The sequence below is a fragment of the Acomys russatus genome, chromosome 10 (assembly GCF_903995435.1).
Source record: "Acomys russatus chromosome 10, mAcoRus1.1, whole genome shotgun sequence".
In the NCBI taxonomy this organism is placed as follows: Eukaryota; Metazoa; Chordata; class Mammalia; order Rodentia; family Muridae; genus Acomys; species Acomys russatus.
Window position 1 is genome coordinate 4,129,246 of NC_067146.1, and position 26,426 is coordinate 4,155,671.

Sequence of the window (26,426 nt, forward strand, 5' to 3'; positions counted from 1 at the left end):
ACCAGATTAATATTGTTGAGTATGTTTTCTTTTCTTTCCTTTCTTTCTTTCTTTCTTTGGTTTTTCGAGACAGGTTTCTCTGTGTAGCCTTGGCTGTCCTGGAACTCACTCTGTAGACCAGGCTGGCCTCAAACTCACAGTGATCCACCTGCCTCTGCCTCCCAAGTGCTGGGATTAAAGGCGTGCGCCACTACACCTGGCCTGAGTATGTTTTCTTACACACTAATCTTGGGTTGTTTACAATCTAGTCTTCTACTTCCCTCAGATTCTTCTTCTCATCTCATCTCTGACTATAAATGAAGACTGAGTAACAAAGCTCACCTAATGGTGTCATCCCAGTGGAATTTCTTTCGTGGGCCTATGACTCGTTTCCCTGGTTTTTCATCATCATCATCATCGGATCCATTTTTTTCCCGCTCTTCATCGGCTTGCAACCTAAGAAATGAAAACCTTTTTATGAAACATAGTTTTAACACAGAATTCACAATACTTCAGTCAAATCTTTATTCAAACAGAACAAACAGGAAGGTATATTTCCACATAATATGGTGAATTTGGAACCAGTATAAGTGGACCTTTGAACTGTAATAGAGAGGACAAATGCTTAGCCTTTAGATCAAAATATCTACTTGTGTCTAGCCCTAGCTTAGTCAGATTGGTCAACATGTGAAATGCCTGATCAGCATGAGCTCTTAGCCTTTTTTTCCTTCTTTTTGAGACAGGGTTTCATTATGAAGCCCATGGTAGCCTATAACCTGGATCAGTCACCCTGTTGAAAATTAGGAGATTTCTGGTTTATAGGCATGTCCCATCATGCCCACTTAGGTTCTTGTTTTGTTTATATCCATGTACTAACCAGACAAAGCTTTTGACAGCAAGGTAGTTGAGTGGGAAGTGATATGTCACTTAGAATATATTCAATGACATCATCTCAATGGTATATATGGTTTCTCAAGGATAAGGAGTACTTAAGAATATCAGCTAGCCAGGCATGGTGGCGCACACCTTTAATCCCAGCACTGGGAGGCAGAGGCAGGTGGATTGCTGTGAGTTCGAGGCCAGCCTGGTCTACAAAGCAAGTCCAGGACAGCCAAGAAATCCTGTCTCGGGCAGGGTGTGTGTGTGGTGTGTGTGTGTGTGTGTGTGTGTGTGTGTGACAACAAAAAACAAAAAAAAAAAAAACAAAACCCAAAAGCAATGAAAGAAAAAATCAAAAAGAACATCAGCTAAAAGTAGACTTTCCAAAGCCAGCCCAAAGCAGAGATACATACTTGGCACACTTGGCTTGACTGCGAGCCTGGCAGTCCTCCTGGTATTTAAACAGCTGTTCAGGCATGACGCTGCTAACAGCTAGCTTCAGTTTCTGCAGAGGCTCTCTTAAACGATCATCCTGGGGGGCAGGGATATATTCGGAGTTTTAAAAAACATCCTAACAAAACTTATTCTATAAGCAGATCCTCAATAGGTGAAATCACACTTTATATTTTGATTACAGACCTGAAATGTTATCTAACATGGTTATTTCTTCTATAGCCCAATACACCTATCAGAGTCCAGTGTTTGCTTGCTACTTCACATTCTTAAGGATAAGCCCAAATTTTGGCTAGTAAGCTCTACGAACAAATGGAAATACAAATATCCTAGAGAATGAGACAGACATTGCCCAGACTATTGTTTAACAGCTGGTTGGAAGATATGCCCAAAGAGGATACACACTACAACATACAACCTACTTTGGTGACTACCAATAGGATGTGGGCATTCTGTTCTCCCAGTGGTTGTTAGCAATTATAACTTATGCTGCAAGTAAAAATTAAGTTCAAGGCCAAATGAAAGAGAAAACTGAAACTCTTCTCCATATGGGTTCAGCATAGAAAGAAAATAAGAGTTTTGTATTGGACAGTTTAAATCAGCCAACAGCATTTTGATCTTGCAAATAACATATAGTTAAGTGCTTTACTAATTAAATCTTTATTATTATCATAGGCACAGAAATAGCTTAGCTGTTTCTTCATTGAAGCACATAAGAACTGACCTCAGAGATTCATGTATACCAAGCAAACCTTCACTCTGAGCCAAGTCCTGAAACATCATTATATAAACTCTGATAAAAGATGTATTTAGAACATAAAAATTATGACTAGAAAGCATTTTAACCTATTCCATGGATACCAATTAATAAACTAATATAATGGTATCTGGCATAATATACTATTTAAAATTTTTTTCAACATTTAGTTTTTTGAATAATTATGTAGTTAAGATGACCTCCCTGGAAATTTCCAATATCCATCAGATAAGCTAAATGAGATACATGCATATAATAGAGAGCTTTACACAGATCTGCAGAAATGGATTTCTATTATAGGTAGACACACATCTGAGGCACAACAGTGTTAGAAACAAGTTACAGAAGAAAATCATTTGTTTCTATCTATGTGAAGCTCAAACAATATAAAGCTTACAATACAATGTCTAGGGATACAAACGGTGTGACAAAGCTTAGGACCAACAAGGACAAGATCGATGATGTCTTTCTCCCATAGTCAATGAAACACTAAATAACTTCAAATGTTTCTTTGCAAATATTTTGGGTTTTGTTTTTGTTATTGCTTTTTTCAAAACTGGGTCTTCCTATATAGTTCTGGTTGCCCTGGAAATCACCATATAGAACAGGCGGCCTCTGCCTCCAAAGTGTGGTATTTAAGGTATGCACCACGGCAGCTGGCCCAAAGCATCTTATAATCTGGCAATGGGAATGCAGCTCCGTTGGTTGAACATTTTCCTAAAATGTACTAAGCCCTAGGCCTAGGTTTAAGTCCCAGAAAGACACAAAACCAGGTGAGGTGAGGCCAGTCACAGCTGTGCATGTCTTTAATCTTAGTATTCAGGAGACAGTGGCAGGCCAGTCTGATTTATATACCCAGTTCTAGACTAGCCAGAGCTACATAGGGAGAGCCTGTTTCAAACAAAACAAAGCAACAACCAAAACCAACAAAACAAACAAATAAACAAAAACACATAGGGAGATAAACCCAGATTCTGTTCCAAGAACCCACAACATGGCAGTTAACACAACCTTGACCTCCAATTCTGGGGTGCTAACACCCTCTTCTGCCCTCTGTGGGCATCATGAGCAGATGTACACACAGGAAGAGCACTCACACTGAAAGTAAGGATACAATGTAACACAAACAGAGCATTGAAGGCCTACAATCTCAGCACCAAAAGTAAGCCTGCTAGTCTAGGTCTTACATTCTCCACTTCTCAAAAAGGAAAAGGCAAAGTGTCTTATATGCTACACCAGTGCTCCTCTGGGTTGGGTGTGGTGGTGCATACCTTGAATCCCACCACTGCTGGTGATCTCTGTGAGTTCAAGGTCAACCTGCTGTGAGCTCCAGGCCAGCCAAGGTACATAGTGAGACCCTGTCTCAAAAAACAAAAACTAAAAAGTGTTTCTATTTCTAGTTCTATTTTATCAGAATTCTTGTCATTTGAATTTTGGCTCCAACTGCCAATGTCTAAAGTTGCTGGCAAAAAAAGAAAATAAGAGCCGGGCGGGTATGGTGGTGCACACCTTTAATCCCAGTTTTCGGGAGGCAGAGGCAGGAGGACTGCTGCATGTTCGAGGCCAGCCTGGTCAACAAAGCGAGTCTACACAGAGAAACCCTATCTTGGAAAGCTCCCCTCAACAAGCCCCCAAAAAACAAAACCACCAACCCCCCCTGCGCAAAACAAGAGATAGCAATACAATTTCTTTGTTCATTAATCTGCTTTGAATCAAGAAGGAATTAAAAATTCTCAAGTCAAAAACAGTCTTTGTTAACAGAAATCAGTGCCTTAACAAATAATCCTATCTGTGGTACCTACACACTGACTTTCTAGTTCAGGAATGTGTGCCACAGGAACCAGCACTTTTCATTTAAATCTATCAACTGCTGAATGAAAATTTCTAAAATATTGTGTGTGTTGTTTTTCGTGCCATAGCACATTTGTGGAACTGAGTTTTGGTAGGCTTACCACCTTGCTGGCCCTCAAGCCCCTTTAGCAACTCCCTACGCGCAGTAACGTGTGTGACAGGACTGTAAAGTGAGGGGCGTGCAAAGGCTCTTCGCAAACATCTTACAGGTCACAGCCCAAAGATGGGGGTGCCACTCTCCCACTTACCTGAACGTTAAGATGGAGCTTCTTTAGACGCTTTACCAGGGTTTCCTTATTGCACGGCACAAAAGCTTCAAGATGGGAGTAGACGCCACTACGAATGACAGGGCCTACTTCTTGTAGCTGTAACTCGATGCTGACCAAAAAAAACCAAACCAAACAAACAAACAAACAAAACAAGAACAAAACAAACAAACAAAAAACCACACAACAGTAAACAACATAGAATCCTTTTTACACAGCACCATATAAGCTGGAAAAAAGCTGGGTGGTGGTGGTGGTGGTGGATCCTAGTAGTGGGGAGGCAGAAGGAAACAGACCTTGGAGTCTGAGGCTAACTTGGTCTACAAAGCAAGTTCCAGGACAGCCAGGACTATACAGGGAAACTCTCTCTCTTGAAAATCAAACAAACAAAACAAAAACAAAAACAAAATAAGAAAGAAAGAAGGCAAGCAAGCAAGCAAAGGCAGATGTTTCCAAAAATTACATTCACCATAGTCCCTACAGTACTTTCCCTTAAGGATCTGAAAAGGCAAAGCTCCTCCTACTCAGCTATGCACACATGCTATTCTATCTCTTCATCTTTGTTTCCTTTATCATACCTGTGACACAGCTGTGTATTTAATAGCTTTCTCAAATTATTATTTTTTTTTATTTTTTATTTTTTTGGTTTTTCGAGAAAGTGTTTCTCTGTGTAACTCACTCTGTAGCCCAGGCTGGCCTCGAACTCAAGAGATCCACCTGCCTCTGCCTCCCAGTGCTGGGATTAAAGGTGTGCACCACCACACCTGGCTTTACTCAATTTATAAATGATCCGTTCTCACTCTCCCTGCCCCCCCCCCTCACTTTTTTTTCTTGGTTTTTTTGAGACAGGGTTTCTCTGTGTAGCCTTGGCTGTCCTGGACTCACACTTTAGACCAGGCTGGCCACGAACTCACAGGGATCCACCTACCTCTGCCTCGAGTGCTGGAACTCACTTCCTTTTTTGGGACAGAAAACTAATTGTTAAATTTGCATTTTGCCTAGAAGTTATTTCATTTTGATGAACCAGCCTGACTCCATCTTAAGATTTAGAAGCCATCTTGCTACAAGATCAGTATAAATGTCTTTTTGCTTTCGGTGTGACTTAAATTTGACCATGTCTGGACCCATTTTCTGGAATTTGACATGTTCCACACCCTATACCCTAACCTCCACCCTGATAAGATGTTTTGCCAAATAAACCCAAGACTTCCATCTTTTTGGGCCATATAATCCTTACTTCCTCCTATGTTCAATATTTTCTCAACCTCAGTTTAGGGAGATAGCCCTCTCTGACAGAAAAGAAAGCTTACTTAATATGAACAAAAAATTTGGTTCAGTGGTCTTTACTCTCATTAGGTGGGATTAACTGCCCCAGCAAGATTACAACTCAAGTACAAATTCTGAAGCCAGACTTTACTCTGGGACTCCAGGACCAGAATGCTGCCCCAGGAGGTGTGTACCTTAAAGATGTTCCAAGGTCCTGAGGCATGCTCTCTATTTGGCAGACTGTTAGAGAGAAGTGCCACACACACACAAATAAATCAACCACATGGTGGCTCACAACCATCTATAATGTAATCTACTGTCCTCTTCTGTCATACAGGCAGGGCTCTGTATACATAATAAATAAATCTTAAGAAAGAAAGAAAAGAAAGAAATCAGCAAGCCCCTGCCTGAGGAGGCCTCATAGTAAGGCATCTCCTTCTACGACACCTGGCACTGGTCTGCTGGGATCCTGCTTGGGACAGTGGGGTACCTGATGAGTACATGAACTCCTGTCCACGGCTCTAGTGAGATTCACACTGCACATCTGGTTTTTGGCTCCTGGTTCTTGGTTCTTGGTACCCTATAGTTTCATGTGTTTTTCTTTTCTTTAGTTTTGTTTTTTTAAAGGCAGGGTCTCTCTGTGTAGCCCTGGCTGTCCTGGACTCACTTTGTAGACCAGGCTGGCTTCAAACTCATAGCGATCCAACTGCCCCTGCCTCCCGAGTGCTGGGATTAAAAGCGCACACCACCACACCTGCCTTGTTTTGTGTTTTATTTTCTCCTGCTTATGGCACTATAGAAGTCACAGTGCCTATTTGGTTCTTGGATAATGGAAGCCAAGACAGAAATTTTGGTCAAGTCCAGTTAAATGTATGCATGAAGATGGTTAGCACATGTTTTGTTTTTGACTGCTCTCTTCCAACAGTCTATGTTCTGTTTACTTTTTGCTGTCTTCATCCCTTAAATGTTTTATACTCTGTGCTTGTTAGTTTCACTTTTGCTATCTCTTTAAATCTGCAACCTCTGCTGCTACCACAGGGGCACACCCCATCTCAGAAGCCCGATAACTTTTGCACTGCTTTGTTTTCCCTTCATCCAAGCCAAGATCTGGGTCAGCTGCTAGGAGCTGATCTAGGAGCTAGCTGTGATGGGGCACTACACAGAAAGCCAGGGCAGGTGGCTGGGACCGCTCAAGGTCTGCAGTGCGGGGGTGCTATTAATATTCAACCATATATTTAGTAGCAAATGACTGGATAAATATTAAGGTTTTTATAAATTATAAAGGTTAAAAATAATTTAAAATGCAAGTCATAAGCATCTAAAGATATGAAAACTTAAATAACTTATATGGGACCTAAAAGGTGATTTAAAATAAAAGTTTCAGATTTTTTTTCCCCTCTCTGTGCTATTGCCATACTAAGATTTTAAAGGTCCAGAGTTTTAACACCAACCAATGGAGTTCTGACGAGCTGGTAAATAATCCTCTGAGACAACAATTGAAACAAGCGAATAAAGATCATTTTGCATGTGGCATTCAAGTGGCTGGTAAGAAAACCCAACGTTACTGAAGAAGGAAGTCCAGAAACATTGCAGAGGACAGGAAACATCTGACAAAAAGCCACAGCGGTCTGGGATTATCTCCAGAGGAAGATTCAGTTCTTTGAGTTAGGTTGGATACCCAGAGAGACACAGGAGACCTCAGAGCAGTGGGAGCCTCGGGCCAAGAACAAGGAATGATGAAAGAGCCATGAGACAGGGAATCACAGTAAGCCACCCCAAAAGACAATTTTACTTATATAGACAGACTTTTCCTACATTAAAAATGAGAAACTACCTTTCAGACTCCTTGAGGACAGGGTGGGAATTGAGGGGGGACAGAAATGTTGCTTGAAAAAGGCAAAGTAGGACTCGTTGCAATTATGACCTCCAGAGCAAACCCCTCTCTACTGTCACTTACAATCTTTATAGTTTTCCTCTCAAAAAAGATTGAAAAAAATAACTGTACAAGAAAAGTTAGCTATTATGATACAAAGACTTGAGAGACAAGAGACAGAGGAACTAAAAGAACAGAAAATGCTTAATTGTGAACCCGTGATACCTAATGACAGTGAGGATCAAGGTAGGCAGCCCAGCTCACTGGCATAGGATGAGAGTACCTAAATGTTTAGCTTCTATGTGGGTTCATATAGATCTAATTGTACCTTGATAAACAGAAAGGTAGAATAAGATTAGCTGAAAGACTATTAGATCAACCTGTACACTTTAAAGATGTTTTACCATCAGGATGGAACTCAGACAATATGGTAGGCTGGGGAAGAGGGTTTGTCTATATTTCCAACAGTAAAGAAAGACTATGGCTTGCATCAAAACTGATAAAGATCCAATCCAAGTAAGAGAAGCTTCCACACGAAAGGCATGACTCAAAGAAGAGAGGAAGAAAGACAGCAACACAGACAATGCAGAAAGCAAATCCCTCTGCATGGAGGAAGCTTTACAAACCAGCTGAAGGCTGGCAAACTGGAAAACCTTGATGTTGAAATGGACTTTTGCTGAAGGACCAATGATCAGGACTGCAATTATGGAGGATCGCGGCACCAATGCCTGAGTGGATCTTCATAAGGACATTTGGACTGTTAAGTTTATGGGATTGATAATAGTTTCTATTGTGAAAGTTAAACTGTGTACAATTTTTAGCTTAAACAGAAAGGGGTAAGTTGCAGAGAAATTTTAATTCAGAATGTGGCTGTTCTGGCAAGAGATCACATCCAAAGACCTACTAGGTCTGTGTGATCTGGCTAGAATACAAGCACACCTTTAATCCTGGAGTCAGAGGCAAGCAGACCAGAGTTCAAGGCCAGCCTGGTATAGAGCAAGTTTCAGTAAAGAAAAGAAAAGGTCCAGGTGTAGTGGTACATGCCTCTAATCCCAAACAACGAAGGTAAAGTTAGTCTGTAGAAGGAAGCGCCCATGTTTGAAAGTGATGTCTAGTTATGTGGCAGAAAACATGATGAATTAGAGAAAGACTAGACAAAATAGGATACAGCCAACTCTCACGAGAAGAGAGGGGAAAGGGAAGGTAGTACTTAAGGGTAAGGGACAAGGGGCAATACAGAGAGAGGGGGGACAGGGTGGAGGCAGTTTTACCAGGTTAGTAATGGACTGACAGGTTGCAGAGAGAGAGAACTCAGGTGAAGAACAAGCTAGCCAGTAAATGAGAAGCCAGAGTAGAGCAGATTGCTGGAATTACTTTGAGGCCAAACTGTGCACTACAAATTGTTCTACACATGCCAGACCCAAGTAGTTCTAAAAAACTTAAGAGCCCTGGACTTGCTGAAAGCTGATTTGAACCAGTCCAGCAGACAGGACAGCTCTCTGTCTCTTCAGCTGGGTCAATAAGCCAGACACTTCTAACAAGTGCCCCACCGCCTAAATCTCCTCCTGGCCTTTGACTAACAGTCCAGCCTTCCTGGGCCCTGACAATTTCAGCTGAGAAGCTGTTACAGGAAAGAATATACTGTCACTTATCCTCAACAAAGGTTGGGATGTTAGATCCAAAGGAAATTTCCTGGCAAAAGTGACAAAATGGCTCCTTTATTGTCAAAAAGGTACCTATTAAAACCAAACAGACTAAGATTTATCAACAGGTAGATTCACTACCTGAAATAGTTCTACAGTATGATAGGGGAACTCCACCTGCTCTATACAGAACAAAAAGGATGGTTTAAGAAATGCTTATATGGGGGCTGGAGAGATGGCTCAGTGGTTAAGAGCACTGTCTGCTCTTCCGGAGGTTCTGAGTTCAATTCCCAGCAACCACATGGTGGCTCACAACCATCTAAACCCTATAATCCCTTCTTCTGGTATGCAGGTATACATGTAGATAGAGCACTCATAAAAATAAATTAAAAAAAAAAAAGAAATGCTTATATGTCCTAAACTAATATCAAAAATAATTAGAGAGACCCTAGCCATGACACATATTTGGTTCCTCGCCATATAAAAACTGCAAATACTTGCTCCTGCCAGCATTATCAGTCTATACAACAGATAGAAATGACCATCCCTTATCAAGTATTTGAAAGGGACACATAAAACAAGGGGAAATGATGGACCAGCCTGACTCCATCTAAGATTAGAAGCCATCTTGTTACAAGGTCAAAATAGGGTCCTTCCTGTTTTCTTTTCTTTTTTTTCCCCCGAGACAAGTTTCTATGTGTAGCCTTGGCTGTCCTGGACTCACTTTGTAGACCAGGCTGACCTTGAACTCACAGAAATCCACCTGCCTCTGCCTCCTGAGTGCTGGGATTATACACATGCACCACCGGCTCCTTTGTGTTCTTTAAGACTTAAATTTGACCATGTCTTGACCCATTTTTCTAGAATTTGACATGTTCCACACCATATAGCCTGATCTCCTTCATGATAAAACGTTCTGCCAAATAATTTTGAGATGTTCTGCCAAGTTCCCAATTAGCCAAACCCTTGAAAACCTTCTAGTCTTGTAGGTTTTTAGGCTACATATGCCTGACTTTCTCCTGTGTTCAATGCTATTTTCTCAAACCTCGCTCTAGGGAGCTAGCCCTGTCTGACAGAAAATAAAGCTTGCATAACTTGACCAAAAAATTTGGGTCAATGGTCTTAAATCTCATTCACTGAAATTAACATTTTTTTTCTCTTCTCTCTTGATTTAACTTTTAAATAAAGCAGCAAAGCTTGTAATAAGTTACCATATTTTAGCATAGAGAAACAATAAGGTGTCTCTCAAAATGAAAAAGATTACTATCTACAGGTGCTACTGAAGAAAAATAACAACAGGTGCCAGCCATTATTGAAGGCTCTTAGCTGGGTTGGTGGTGCACACTTGATCCTACTTGGAAAGAAGAGGCATGGATCTCTCTGAATTTAAGGCTAGCCTGTTCTATATAAGAGGTCCAGGCCAACCAAGGCTACATAGTGAGACCTTGTATCAAAACAAAACCAACAAAATAAAGCAAATTGGGGCTCTTGATAACAAGAGTCAAGCCACCACAGATAATTATAGGACATAGGACAACATACAGGGAGATTAGAAAACCCTCTATATCAAATGAATTTATCACCTCTAAGATATACTATTAATTTCAACTGGGTGGTGGTAGTGGCAGTGGAGGCACACACCCTTAATTCCAGTGCTTAGGGGCCAGAGGCAGGCAGATCTCTGAGTTCGAGGTCAGCCTGCTCTACAAAGCAAAGTTCCAAGACAGCCAGGGCTACAGAGAAAAACCCTGTCTTGAAAAACCAAAAATTGTAATTTCAGAAAAACAAAACAAAACAGAACAGACAAAATCACACTCTTTAGAATTGGTAAAAAGAAAGATTACTGGTATTAGAAAAACTAGATAGTGAACAGGTTAAATTCAAGAGCCCACACAGGGAAACAACATCATAGTCATGAATGCTATGCAGATATGCTTGGTTGATCGCATTTGGCTAGACAGTTACTAAGGGCCTAGACTCTTAGTAGCAGGACTTCCGGACTTGCCTTATTGTTAAAAAGTTAGCTGCGATTAAAAATAAAATACAAACTCTCCAAGTACTAAGAAATTCCACATAAGTCTAGTGACTCAACGAGACAGTTTAAAAAGTTATTGGTTTCCAAAAATGTTACCTCAGATAAGGGAAAAGCTGACTCCTTGGGGAGAAACCAAGTGTTAAGTCCTCTGCTAAGTCCTTACTCATTCAAAAAGCACCAAAGAGCTTGAAGGTCTCGAGAGGGCATGGGGGGTTCAGCAAACTGAGTGCTCGCCTAGTGCACTGAGTGGAACTGCAGTCAGAAGCCCATTACCTTTTAGGAATGCATGCTTCAGGTACCGGGAAAGAAAATCAAGCGAGTATATTGTATACTTGTTAATTCAGGTCAAATTCAGATTTTTTTTTTAAAAAAAGGTGAATTGAGAAACCAATGTTTTCCTCTTCAGCAAAAGGAAGAAATAATGAGGCTGCTAAGCCTGGGTAATGTCATAGGACTGCTGCATCAAATCATCACCACACGCTATTACAACACCAACTCTGTCCAGAAGAGAAAAAGCATGAGGAGAGGGGAAAAAAGAGGGGCAAAGACGATAATAAAGTGACTAGGAGGAGGAAATCTCAACTCTGAGCCTAAGGGCTTGAAGAAATAAAAATTAGAAGGGGGTTGGAGAGTGGAGCTGGAGAGATGGTTCAGCAGTTAAGGGCACTGCCCCTCTTCTAGAAGACCCAGGTTTGATTCCCAGTGCTCATATGGAGCCTAACAACTATGTAATTTTAATTCCAGGGGATTTGACACCCTCTTCTAACCTCACTGGGCACCAGGCACATGCATGATACAGTTACATATGTGCAGGCAAAATACCCATACATATAAAATAAAAATAAAAACATTCATAAAAGAGAAACAAGAGTAGATGAGCTCCCATGAAGAGATTTATTTTATGACAGACGGGGAAAGAATGAAAAGAGAAGCCAATTAATGGAACAACAATCGTGTGTTTACCTGCTCTGCCAGAGCGGAAGGACGGGCTACTGGCTCTCCCAGGGTAAAAATAGATTTCCCCTCTTATAGAAGAGTGAAACAGAGGGGGGAGGGGAAGAGGGAGAGAGCAAAAAGGCCAGTATTAGCCACGAGGAAAGGACTGATCTAGTATACAGGGAAAGAGAAAAATGGCTAGTGAGATCTGATTATGAATTTGGGACAAGTCTGATGAGTACCAGCGGCACTGGCTAATGAATCTGGAGTTTAAAGGTAATCAGTAAAGGTGGCAGCACAGAGGTGAAGAACCATGGACCTCTTTCAGGCACCTGCATTCAACCTGAAAATCCCTGGCTAAAACAAAGAGCTCTTCTGCTGCTGCACTGGAAGGAAGCACACTTGTGTTCCAGGAGTCTATTTTTTAAGTATCAGGATAGCAGAGCCTGCAACTAATTATAAATAATGAAAAAACAAACTTTATATCTAATATTTCTGTTATGGTGCTTTAAAAGACAGGAGTCACAGAAACATTGCTTGCTTGTATCTTTCTGATACTATGTAATACCAGAGCAGACCAATTTTTGGGGGGTGGGGATGAGGGATGGGGAGGGTTAAAGACAGGCACTCTCTTGTAGTCCTGGCTATCCTGGACTTGTTTTGTACATCAGGCTGGCCTTGAACTCACAGAGATCTGCTTGCTTCTGCCTCTCGAGTGCTGGGATTACAGGTGTGCACCACCACGCACAGCCAGATCAATTATTTTCACGACACAAGTATAATGTGTTTCTTTCCTCCTGGTTACACTTTTATCTAGTTCTGTCTGCAGTCAATTATATGCTTATACCCTATAATCAACAGGTAAAATCTCGGACAACCACTTACATCTTATTTTGCTACAACCTTCAAATTTGAAGCTTCATTAGTATCAGACTCTGCATATAAAACTGACACTAAAGCTAAACATCTGCTCATTTAAGTATAATCCATGTCATATATGAGCCTTCACCTTTTTCTCCTTATCTGATTTCTAAAAGTTAATATAAACTTACAGGCAAGATTTGTTTGTTTTTTGCAAGAGAGGGTTTCTTGGTGTGGCCCTGGTTGTCCTGGAACTCACTCTGTAAACTAGGCTTGCCTTTGCCTCCCACCTGTACCACCACACCTGACTCCAAGATTTCTTCCTTGAACTATAGTTTCCATTTGGCTATAAATTTTGTATGCATTATAATTAACCTCACTATAACCACAGAATCATGTCCCAATTCTAAGTAATGGAAATAGGTGGACAATTATACCAATTTGAATAAATACTCTAAACTCACAGACATTTTTATATAAGGTGACACAAAATACACCTAGAAATAGCTGAATAATCAGTCTACACAGTGGTCCCTGGCTTTAAAAACTAGGAATATCAAAGGCTGTAACTATTGTAAGTAGTATGGCAAACAAATGCATCTGTCTTACAGGTCAATTAATGAAATATTTAAAAATAACATTTACGTGGGTGTGCGTGCACCTGTGTGTGTATGTGTGTGTGTGTGTGTGTGTGTGTGTGTGTGTGCGTATACATCTAATACCATGTGTATATATGCATACATATGGCACTATGGAGTACCTGTGAGGAGGCTCTCTCCTTCAGGTCATCAGATTTGATGGTAAGCACTTTATCCATTGAGCCATCTGTTGGTTTTCACAGGTCAACTATGTGTATGTATGTAGTTTTTTGTTGTTGTTGTCTGTTTTTAAAGTCAAAGTCTCATATAGCTCAGGCTAGCCTATAACTTAATATTATTCCTGAGGGTGACTTTGAATGTCCTGGCTCTCCGGCCTCCACCTCTACAGTGCTGAGATAACAGGTATAAAGTACCACTGCCAGTTCCGTGCAGTGCTAGGGCATCTGGGACTGTTCCAGTTGAACCATATCCTCAGCCCCTTAACCACCTACTTATAATTATTATCCTACGTGTATGATGTGTGCAGACGTGAGTGGATGCAAGCTGCAGGGTGTGGAGCTCAGGGGCAGGTGACACTGGGAGTGGGTTCTCTCCTTTCATCTGGGTTCTGGGGTTCAAGCTAAGAACAACCTTGCATAGCAGTATTTTTTACCCACTGAATCATCTCATGGGCTCTCAACTTGCATCCCAAGCTAGCTTCAAATTTGTAGTTCTCTTGCCTCAGCTTCTTGTTGCTGCAATTAAAAGCAGGCACCACCACTCTCTGTAAAGTTTTTATTAATGAATTGGTTTATTAATTTGAGATAGAGTATATCAAGTAGCCCAGGCTGGCCTTCAACTCCCAATGCAGCTGAGGATGGCCTTCAGCTGTTCATCTTTCATTTCTGAAGTGCTAAAACTGCAGATGGGGACCCAGCACACCCAGTTTGTGCAAATCCACGGCTAGGCAAGCACTTTACTGACAACAAGCTCAGCAGCCTGCAAGGTTAGCCACTGGTTCTTTTTTCTTTCTTTCGAGGTAGGAATTGAACTTAGGGCCTCACAAACACTAGACAAATATTCTATTATTAGGACTTACTCCCAGGCCAGGTTTAAAAAGAAAAAGATAAAAATCACTTACTCCAGAAGAATATTATTCATATCCTGTGTAAAGAATTTTTTCCTTCCTTCTTCATCAAAAAGTTTGGCAGCCTAGAGAAACATAAGAAAAGCAGACAACATAATTCACAATTACTGACATGAATTATCTAACAACAACAATAATAAACTTCATTATCAGTAAATTAACACAAATTTGGACCTAGGGTCAGGCAAAGCCATTTGAGATCCAAATCAAAGAGGCTATCATGTATGTTTTCTGCAGTGGCTGTAATAGCCAACACAGACTTAGTGACTTAAGAGACTTTTCTCTCACCTGGACATGCAAAATCAGTAGTGCTATGCTAAAATCAAAGTGACAGCAGGTATAGTTTGTCTTTCTGAGAGAATTTTTAAAAAGAAAGATAAATGCTCCAAAAAGTTAAAGGCAAAGCACACAGTGGGTAAGAATGGCACATGGAACTGAAGTACCGCCTAAAATAAAGCAGCCTCCTAGGGCCACTACATGACAACCAAAGGGACATACTGTACCTAAAAAGAAGCAATGCGTTGTTCACACCTGTAGGCCCAGCACTTGGGAGGCAGAGGCAGGTGGATCACTACTGCTGTGAGTTCAAGTAAAGGACAGCCAAGATAACACAGAGAAACTGTCTTGAAAAACTTAAACAAAAGAAGCAGCAACTCGAAAATACACTAGCACTACCTATTTTTAGACTTAATCATCAAAGATCACAAAAAGAATGAAACTAAAAACTGAGTATCGACCCTGTGATAGATAACCCTTGCCAAAATGCCTAAAGTACAGAATGAACATTTCCTTTGAGTAAAAACATGTAAGAATGTGTGCGCGCGTACACGTACACACACATATGCGCGCGCACTCCCAGGCTAGTCTTGAGCTTGGTGATCCTCCTGGGATCACAGGCATTTGCCACATGTCCACCTTAAACTTTATCACCTTTTTTCTTAAAAGACTTATTTATTTTATGTAGATGAGTATCTGCATATATATCTGCAGGCCAGAAGAGGGCATCAGATTACAGCACAGATGGTTGTGAGCCACCGTGTGGTTGCTGGGAATTGAACTCAGGATCTCTGGAAGAGCAAACAGTGCTCTTAACCACTGAGCCATCTCTCCAGCCCAAACTTTGTAATCTTAAAAGCTTTAATGTGATTAAAAATTAGACAGGTTGGGCACGGTGGCACACGCCTGTAATCCCAACACTCAAGAGGCAAAGGCAGGTGGATCACTGTGCGTTCGAGGCCAGCTTGGTCTACAAAAGTGAGTCCAGGAAAATCAAGACTACACAGAGAAACCTTGTCTCAAAGAGCTAAACAAAATCCAACTTAATTTATTATTATGTATATAGTGTTCTGCCTGCATGTACATTTTCAGGCCAGAGGAGGGCACCAGATCACATTATAGATGGTTGGGAGCCACCATGTGGTTGCTGGGAATTGAACTCATGACCTCTGGAGGATCAGTCAAGTGTTCTTAACCTCTGCACCATCTCTCCAGCCCCTTAAAATCCAATTTAATATTAAATGTCACAAATATGCCAGGCAATAGTATTTTCTACTCTTGTCTTTGATATGTTAGGACTTTCATTTTATTTCATTGCTTAAACTGCTGGGTTTTACCTACTGCTAAGTCAACCCGCATCATTTTTTTCTGTGCTGAGCAAAACCAGGACCCTGAACATGTTAAGCAAGTTCCCAAGCTAAGCAGCCCTCAAACCACAATATTTTAAAAACAAGATTATTTCTGCTTCCTATAGAGTGCCCTTGATGGTGTGTCTATGAACTAACTAATTTTCTATTTTCTGTTTGTTTTAGTTTGTAGTCTATGTACTTTATATTCATTATCACACAGCTCTGCAGAAACAGCTAGATGCTGGTATTACATCTGCTCCCCAATCTTACAAATAAGGAGCCAAAAACTTAGAAAAGTTACACAAGACTCCCCCAAATCGAACTGCCAGTAAGTTGTGCAGCCAAGATTTAGACTAAGGCCTTTTGTGCAAACCACAAAACTGTCATGCGCATTCGGGTGTACAGGCAGGCAAAACACTATATACTTAATAAATAATAAACCTTTAAAAAAAAGAAAAGAAAAGAAGTAAAAGACTTGTACATAAGGCACAGGAGGGAACTTTACAAATACAACTTTGGAGGCTCAGGAATTAAGACCAACAACTAACAAATGGGACCTCATGAAACTGAAATTTTCTATATAGCCAAGGACACCATCATTCAAATAAAGAGAAATCGGAACACCAAGAAAACAAGCAACCAGCTATTGCTCCTCTTCGTAATAGCCAGCAGATAGCCTAATGTCAATCAACAATGAATGAGGAGTAAAACCATGGTACTTTTAACTGTAAAAAAAATTCAGCTGTAAAGAAAAATGAACTGAGGCCAGGCGTGGTGGCGTACGCCTTTAATCTCAGCACTCGGGAGGCAGAGGCAGGTGAATCTCTGTGCGTTTGAGGCTACCCTGGGCTACAGAGTGAGTCCAGGACAGCCAAGACTACACAGAGAAACCCTGTCTCGGGGTGGGGGTGGGGGTAGGGGAACACTTTAAGAAATATAGTTAACACTGGCAATGAGCTCTTTTAACACAGTTCCTCTAAACCTGAAGTGAGGAAAGAAATTCAAATAAGTAAAAACAGAAAGCAGCTAATAGTAAATCACAACCTTAGAAACATTAAATAACACGAAAAAGAGTTTACAAAGCAATCAATCAATAAAACCAAAGGGCCAGTTGACAAAAGAAGAGAACCCTTCTGCTCCCCTGCACAGGACAGTTAAGGGAATAAGAGAATAAACACAACATATGGGTGACTTAAATGGAGAAGTCTTAGGAGAAAAACACAGAATAGAGGGGAGCTCATATATTAGGTTACCAAGAATGATTCTTAGCAGAACCTATCTTCAAATTCATGAATTAAAATCTATACACCCCTCTAGTTGAATAATGGATGCTTCTGCTAGGGGTGAGTAATTCAAATTTTTCCTTATGTATGAAGTACAGTCTATATTGTTTATAGTAGATGGGCCAGTCTCAGCCTCCACTGCTGAGACTGTAATTATCCACTACCACACCTGGTTTATATTATTTTTATAATCACAGGAAGAAAATTCAAAATGACCAAAATAAGGCATGGATTTAGGCAAGCATGCTAAAGTAATCAAAAATCAATTTAAGCCAGGCCTGCCAAATTTGAACACAGACTATCCTGTATCTCAGATGAAAGGGGATGTATGAGACTGGGTTTTTCAGCTAGTTAACTAACAAATGAGTCCAATATGAGAAGAGACGTAATGTGACAGCTGTCACAGTGCGAATACAGCTAATGCTTACGATAGCTTCTGATGAATTAGAAAAATAGACCAGAAAATAATTAGGGTCTCAAAATGGCTCTGAGGTAGAACTCTTTTTCAATACAGAATTTCTCTGTGTCGCCCTGGCTGTCCTAGAACTTGCTCTGTAGACCAGGCTGGCCTCCAACTAACAAGGATCCACCATGCCTCTGCCTCCTCAGTGATGGAACTAAAGGTGTGTGTCACTACCACCCGGCTAGTAGTAGAACTCTTAACTAGGTTATATGAAGCCCAGGATTTCATCCCTTAGAACTGCAAAAGTAAGTAAGTAAAACAGAACAGCTACATGATGAAATAGTTTGGACCAAGTTAAGTTCAGGTACACTTCCACAATGCTACTATGTATATATAGCCAACGTCTAAAAGAGACTATGGAAAATAAATTGTTGGGACTGTGTGCTGCTTATCTCTTAAAAATTTAAACTACATGTTTGTGTAGCAAATAAAAACCAAAAGCATCATTACACTTACTACACGAAGGTCCTCAATGCGTTTCTCAAGAAGCAAAGGCAGACCATCGGGAAGTGTAGGTGCCACCTTGGGTGTGACCTGAGGGACGAAGGTGGGCTGGGTGGTGTTTCCATTTTCTCCCCCTGACTCGGAGAGGGGACTCCCGTCAGAAGTAGCATCCAGTAATCTGTCAAAGTCAAAATCATCTAGCATCTCTAGGGCATTTTCAGCTTCCTGAAACAATTCATGTTCGTTTGTGCTAACAAAAATAGGGAGATCTGGATCAGCACTGTTCAGACTTAAGTCCGGGATGTCATCCCCCAAGGCTGTGGCGGCACAAGGGGGCTTAGGCAGAGAGGAAGTGCATGGGGTCACTGGGACTTTAGGAGTAGATTCCTTCTTCAAAGCATCCTTCTCTTTTTGAAATTTTCGTATCATGGCAGCCAGAGAAAGGGAATCTTTATAGCGTTTCTTCTTTTTTTCAGACTTGTGTGAATTGAGAGCCACAACTCTGTGAAGGGGGAGAAAACTGGTTAGGCTGCATCATTTTGAAAGTTGGTAAGTAAGATAATTAAATCATGTGGGAGATGGCAGAACAAAATTGTCTTCTTAGTTTCTTATTAAATTATATTTTCATGACAGCATCTTTTTCACCATCTTCTAGATGATGCGTCAAGGTTTCCCACAGCCCATGCTGGCCTCCAGCTCCCTAAGTGCCATCCTCTGGATGTGCTTCAACTGCATCAACCTCCCAAGTCCTACAATTAGATATGGACCTGCACTAATTCTTCCAGGTTAAAAAGTTGTACTGAGTGCTCGCTTCGGCAGCACATATACTAAAATTGGAACCACACAGGGAAGATTAGAACGGCCCCTTTGCAAGGATGACACACAAATTGATGAAGCGGTCCATACTTGTTCCTGATTGTGTCATGGTTCTTCTTGCTGTAGGTAGTTATTGTATATATGTGTAATAATATAAATCTATATGTAAAAAAGAAAAACTATTTAAGAAAAAAGTAGTTTAAATTTTATCATAAATCTGGACTACTGTTAACCTTGATGAATATTCAGTTTCACCTCAACCTACATTTTCTAAAAATGGTTTTAAATAAAAACAAATTCCCTCAAAAAAAAAAAAAAAGCTGTAATGAACAAAATAGTCAATGAAAACTCTCTAAGTATAATCTGAAACACCCTGAGTCTCTTAAGATGACAAAGCCTCCTGCTTATTAATAATAAATACAATAGCATTAAAATGCAGTAGGTCATTATCAAATTAGATTAAGTAAATACATTAGTGGTGAGTATATGTTTTTAAAAGGACACCGCAGTGCTCGTGGTGCTCATTTCCTAATAGGCTTAGCATACCCCAGCTGTTTGGGTACTTTCTTCCTTGGCTTCTTCTCTTTTTCCCCTTCCTCGTTCCGCTTCCGCTTCTTTACTTCAATATCATCTCCTTTTATTTTGGGAACCTACAAAATGGTAAGAGAAGGTGTCATTGATCAGTATACCAATAGTCTCCTCTTTGATGTTGGTAATGCAGCATCTAAGGTTTTAGCATGTCAGTGTTGCTATTACTTGCTGAAAGTATGTGTTGCTGAGGTCTATGTGCACTGCTGCCTGGTTCTAGTTGCTGTTGCTGCTGTTGTGTAGGTGTATGGGTACAGATGATGTGAAGGCAGGGAGGACACTGGGTACCTTCTTCAGTTGTTTACCTCATTTCAAACAGGGTTTCTCACTGAACGTGGAACTCACCAACTAGGCTAGACTAGCTTGTGGGCAAGCCCAGACATCCTTCTGTCTGTGCCATGCCAGGGTTTGGATTACAGGTGTACGCTACCATGTTGGGCTTTTCACATGGGTGCTAGAATTACAGGAATATGTGCCACCACACTAGGCTTCTTAAATAGGAGCTGGGAATCCAAGCTCAGTTCCTCATACAATGATATAAACTCTACCAATTGAGCCATCTCAACTGTGGTTTTGATTCAGCTCAGTGGGCCTTTAAGTTGACACTTTGAATAAGGATTTTAGTGATTCTAGTTTTTTTTTAAAAGTCTTTGGCCCACAGCTATGGGCAATATTCATTTTACAGCTATAGCACAACAACAGAAGTTGTTACAGATTAGGTCTGAGAGAAGTTAATGGTTATGAATGGCTCTTGTATAGAAAATCTTACTTTCTTGTTTGTTTGCCAGCTTTGTTTTTTATTTTTAGAGACAAAGTCTCACTCTGTAGCCCTGACTGGCTATAAAAACCAGGCTAAGATCCACATGCCTCTGTCTCTCAAATGCTGACATTAAAGATTTTGTTTGTTTGTTCGGTTTTTCTTTCTTTTAAATAATGTGCAGATCAAATCCAGGGCCTTATGCATAGGAAACAAGCACTCTAGCATATAGGTGTATCCCTTGCCCACATCAATATAATTTCAAAATGTAATTAAGTAACATTTCACTAAACAATAGTATTTTACTTTTCTTCATGTTCTATTCTGTGGCACAAATAATATTAAAAAAGCCTATCCTAAGTCCAGGTGTGGTGGCCCATGCTTTTAATACCAGCTCTCAGGAGGCAGAAGCAGGTAGATCTCTGTGAATTTCAAGTCAGCATGATCTACATAGCAAATTCCAGGCCAGTCAGTGATACAAGTATATCCTGTAATCAGCAAAATGGCTCAGCAGGTGAAAGTGCCTGCTATGCAAGCCTGAAGGCCCACGTTCAATCCCCAGAGCTCACAGTAAAAGGAGAAATCCAGCTCTCAAAAGTATAGTATACACATGCTCACACTCGCACACACGCATCATATATACACATATAGTAGTAATAAAAAGTAAATAATCAGGGGCTGCAGAGATGGCTCAGAGGTTAAGAGCACTGGCTGCTCTTCCAGAGGACCTGAGTTCAATTCCCAGCAGCCACATGGTGCCTCACAACCATCTATACTGAGATCTTGTACCCTATTCTGGTGTAAATGCAGGCAAAACACTGTATACTTAATAAATAAATAAATCTTTAAAAAAAAAAGGTGAATAATCAAAAAATACTACCCTGGTGTGGGAGTTCAGCTCAGCAGTGGAATGATCATTTAGCATGCAGGAACTCCTGGGCTCAATTTTTAGCAAGCACAGCAAAAAATAAATAAATAGAATAAAACAGAAGGCATAACATTAATTCTATGCTCTCCTTACTGCTGAGATGTCAAACTCACCTTGGGTGGCTTGTGCTTTTGGTTATCTGTAATATCATCTTCTTCAGTATCTGAAGCTTGGCGAAACTGCAGAGTGCCAGTGTTGATATAGAAGCCTCCATATTTTGTTGTTAGAGAAGCAGGAACTAATTCGTCATACTAGGGCAAAAAAAGTTTCAAATACACTCTGATGTCTATTAATTCCACAAATGTCAAAGAACAGCACTTACTGACAATTTCCTTAAATACTAACTGCAAATCCAGCAATCCCAGCAGTCTGCACACCCCCAAAGAGCATGAAATCAGTGCGCCAAAGAGATGCTGTGCTTCTTAGCTTACTGCAGCATCATTAGCAAAAGTCAGGGCACTAAAGCAACCTAAGTGTCCATCAATAAATGAATGGAATATTAAAATGTGGTACATTTATTTATATAGTGAAACACTATTTGCCATTAAAAAAGAAAGCCAAGCAGGGTGGTGGTGGTACACAGCTTTAACCCCACAACATGGAAGGAAAGGTAGGTGTTTCTCTGTGAGTTCATGGCCAGCCAGATTTACATAGAGAGTTCCAGGATAGCCAGGCTAGACAGTGAGACCTTGTCTCGGAAAACCAACCAACCAACCAACCAAAAAACGTATGTAGAACACATGTTAAGTGAAAGAAGCCAGCACAGAGAGACCAATACCACACACTATCCTTTGTATCTGGACTCTAAATATGCTGAATTCATTAAAGTACAAAGCATAACCTTAGATACCAGAGGTTTGGGATGAAGAAGAAAACTTTGTATTTCAAAATAGCTAGGAGACGTTCTTATAATGTTGTCACCAAAAAGAAATGGTGGTTGAGGTGATTATGCAGGCCAATTATCCTTAACACCTGATCATTAAAATATGTACATTATCAAAGTGTTACACTGTACCATATAAATATGTACAATTAGTTTTTGTTAATTTAGAATATATGAAATCAAAACTCTAAGAATGCTGTTCACAGAATAAGTTTAGAAAAAGTTCAGATCTGAAGTAAAAGGTAGATGTGATCATTCAGTATACTTGAGTTTAGGAAGAACTCTGACTGGTGCTCGCTGATAAAGAGTTAAGACCAAGGGGACTACTATTCTTCATCCCCCTTCCCTTTGCTACCATTTTTTTGTTTCTTGTTATAAGTTAGCAAAACAAAATTCCAGCTTATTTGTTGGATGATGTTCTTTTTTTTTTTCTTTTAAGTGTAACTCTCATTTTATTTGTCTTAAGTATTTTTTTCTTCTGTCCTGCCTTTACACGAGCTTTGGCGGACCCGCAGGTCTAAACTGTGGTGGCAGTGTTCGGTTCTTCTGGCCTCACAGGATGGAGCCCTGACCACCTTGCTGTGAACAGCACAGCTCACGCAGCAATGCAGCCTGATGTGGAGCTGGGGAAGCACATAAGCGTCAAAGACACTGGCTTCAGAGACGTCCCTGACAGCAGAGGCCTCCACAATGTTCCGGATGACAGACTTCTTAATGGCCTTGTCCTTGGGCACGCAGCGGGCGCAGTTTGTGCAGCTAATTGGCTATACGTGGCCGCGGCCCTTTTTAGCACGACCGTTTTTCCTCCTTTTTTTGGTCATCTTGGAGCCAAGACCCGAAAGCATTAGATGATGTTCTAAACACATATCCAACAAGCCAAAAATAAATAGGAAATAAACAGCAGCTTCATAGGCAAAGAAAAAATATTATTTTTACCTGTGGCCTTTATAAGCATCTCATACAAACCAAGGGCTTATAGAATACCCTTCATGACAACAGTTCTTTGAGAAGCCAAAACAAACTAAAGCAGAGAACTAAACATTCAGCTAAGAGGCAAGTCTTTAAAAACTCCGGCGTGTGTGATCTTATTAATAAGGAGATAATACAAAATAATAAAATTCTATCTTGCCTCTATGTGTAAGTAGAAACATACCTTTAAGTATTTAAAAGAAAAAAGCATACATCTTTAAGGAAAGAAAACTGACTACACAGTCAATAAAGATATACTTGAAGATTCAGCACAAGCCTGGCACTGTGCTGGGAATCTTATACCGTGTCCCTAGAACTCCAGTCTAAGGTTTATCATTATTTCACCCAGTATGATGGACAAATGGCAAAATTTTAAAAGAAGGCAATTTTTCTTTTTCTTTCTTTCTGTGTGTGTGTGTGTGTGTGTGTGTGTGTGTGTGTGTGTGTGTGTGTTTGTGTATGTGCGTGTGTGGTCTTTTGAGACAGGTTCTCTCTGTGTAGCCCTGGCTGTCTGGCTGTCCTGGACTTACTCTGTACACCAGGCTGGCCTTGAACTTAAGAGATCCGCCTGCCTCTGCCTCCCAAGTGCTAAGATTAAAGGTGTGCACCACCACACCTGGCTAATGAATGAAGGCCAATTGTAAACAATCAAAGTATTTATTTGAGAAAACATCCTGTACCTAGCAGTACTAAGATACCTGTAACCAGAGCACCTTTCTACTCTACTCCTGGGATTCTTCAGATTATACTTTGTTTTATTTTATTTTATTTTATTAAAACATCTATCTATTTATTTCATTAGTATACAGTGTTTTGTCTGTATGTATGCTTGCACACCAGAAGAGGGAACTCAGGACCTTTGGAAGAGCAGGCAGTGCTTGCTCTTAACCTCTTAGCCATCTCTCCAGGCCCACTCTGTTTTATTTTTAAAGAAAAATTCGTGGGGTTAGAGTGATGATGGGTTAGCAGTTTGGTTCAATTCCTATCACCCACATGGCAGCTCACAACCATCCCTAACCAAGATTCAAGGGACCCAATGCCCTCTTTTGACCTACGTGGCCACGAGGAACACATGTGATGCACAAGCACACATTCAGGCAAAACACTCATCCGTATGTATAAATGTACATATTAAAATCTTATATATTATGTATATAATAAAACCTTAAATAAATCTTAAAAACAAAGAAAACATCATTGTCACAGGCAAGAAAACTCCATATTCTATTGGTCACTATAAAAATATAAAGCACCATGGCACGCATCTTTAATCCCAGCATTCAGGAGGTAAAGGAAATTGGAACTCTGTGAGTTCAAGGTCAACCTGGTCTACATAGAGTGTGCCAGGACACCCAGAGCTACATAGAAAAGAAACAAAATTATTAAGACTAAGCATAAAAGATGTGATTTTAAGCTGATTCTTTCAAAAAGTTATAGAAAGGGATTTAATTATGCTTAACTTTTAAAAAGGGAAATGAAGAAAAGAGAAAGAACTACTCTTTTGATTTACTAGACACATTACTCTTCACATCCCACAGAAAAAGGCTGGTATTACTGACAAGTGAAAGAGTAAAAATCATCACATGATGAGATGAGCATCCCTGTATCTTTGATTCCACATACAGAAAAATACTGCTAGTACTCAATGCTTCTTCACATGGATGCTTCTCTCTGGTCCTCATGACACCCTTGGCAGGCAGGGAAGGCAAACATTATTCCTGTTTTGCCAGTGGAAACAGGTAAGAATCTATCCAAAGCCATTTTATGCTTATAGTAAAGTTACCAGCCAACTCCTTATCCATCTGCTAAAGCAAAGCACTTCTTCATGAGGGAAACACTCACCCCAGAGATTTAGGGCTCTAAGCTTTCTGCTGAGCTTTCTCTATCTGACTGCTCAGAATAAACGTACACATATGTAACTGAGCCATTCAAGTGGAACAAATTTAAGAGGCAATGAAAGAACTTAGGATATCCTAGTTCTAGGTCCTTGACAGAGACTAAAAAGAACCTGGGAAAATCTCTGAACACTAACTTTTGGCAGTTACACAAGTTCAGTCCTTTTACAATTTGGAAAGATAAAGGTGAGACTGACTGTAGGCCTTTTAGGTAGCAGAGGACTCTAAATATTCACTTGGAATAGATGATTTTTTTAGTCTCTATGAAATAATTTATTAACATGAACAGCTTACTGATAACAAGCCAATAAATTCATTTGATTGTATTATAATTGTTTTATGTTTGAATTATAAAAGAACAAGGTGATTTTTAAAAGCCAGGTGCAGTGGCACATACCTGTAATCCCCGCATTTGGGAGGCAGAGGCAGATGGATCTCTGAGTTCGAGGCTATACAGTAAGACCCTGTCTCAAAAAAACTTAAAAAAAAAAAAAAAAAAAAGCTGGGGTTGGGGATGGCACACACCTTTAATGCCGGCAGAGGCAGGCAGAACTCAGAGATCAAGGCCAATCTGTTCTACAAAGTGAGTTCCAACACAGCCAGGCTACACAAAATGTTGCCTCACATACATACATACACCTACACGCATATACAGACACAGACACAGACACACACATATCCCTGCTATAAAATACAGTGAATTAACCTAAAAAGCCATTTATGTGAAAGTATGAGCACATGCAATGGCCATGGCTGAATTTCCTTTTGGCTAAGTCAGAATTTAAATCTACATATTAGCATTATTACCAATGTTTGATACTTGCTAATGCTCTTCAACATATTTAAATTCACTTTATTTGAATCTCAAAGCAACTCTGGGAGATCGTAATTGCACAGAAAACTGGGTAACACTGACATGCTTTCTTGATCAACTGTCAAATTAAGAACTGAACCTGGAGGGAGAGGGGAAAAAAAAACCTGAACCCAGGACTTTTATACTGAGTTCCAAATAACAGTCAATACTCTAGATAGAAACATCCCAATTTTAACTTGGCAATTGCTAAGTTGTTGCAGGATATTTAATCCCATTGTGATCCCTGAGATTGTGAACTGTAAAAATCTGTCGTTTGATCTGGCTCAGTCCTAGCACACACCTTTAATCCAACACTTTTCTGTACACAGGATTCAATTAAGTTAACCCTAGGTCAAGAGGTGGAGCAAGAAACCAGCTGACAGGGATTAAAGAGTAAG

The 26,426-nt window shown here is 40.3% G+C and overlaps 1 protein-coding gene and 1 non-coding gene across 3 annotated transcripts in view; one reads left to right on the top strand and one right to left on the bottom strand.

Moving 5' to 3' along the window:
* The window catches only part of Ubn2 (ubinuclein 2), a 70,546-nt gene that overhangs the window by 22,876 nt on the left and 21,244 nt on the right, over positions 1–26,426 (bottom strand). For both annotated transcript variants that reach the window (XM_051151708.1, XM_051151709.1), the window contains exons 4-10: positions 21,542–21,679; positions 19,702–19,805; positions 18,352–18,841; positions 14,519–14,589; positions 4,168–4,297; positions 1,272–1,390; positions 322–435 (exon numbers count right to left, since the gene is read on the bottom strand). In XM_051151708.1, coding sequence (XP_051007665.1) covers positions 322–435; positions 1,272–1,390; positions 4,168–4,297; positions 14,519–14,589; positions 18,352–18,841; positions 19,702–19,805; positions 21,542–21,679 — 1,166 coding nt within the window. The remainder of the gene's footprint in view (positions 1–321; positions 436–1,271; positions 1,391–4,167; positions 4,298–14,518; positions 14,590–18,351; positions 18,842–19,701; positions 19,806–21,541; positions 21,680–26,426) is intronic.
* Positions 19,143–19,249, top strand: LOC127194957 (U6 spliceosomal RNA). Its single transcript, XR_007831334.1, has one exon. It is a non-coding gene; the product is annotated as a U6 spliceosomal RNA (small nuclear RNA).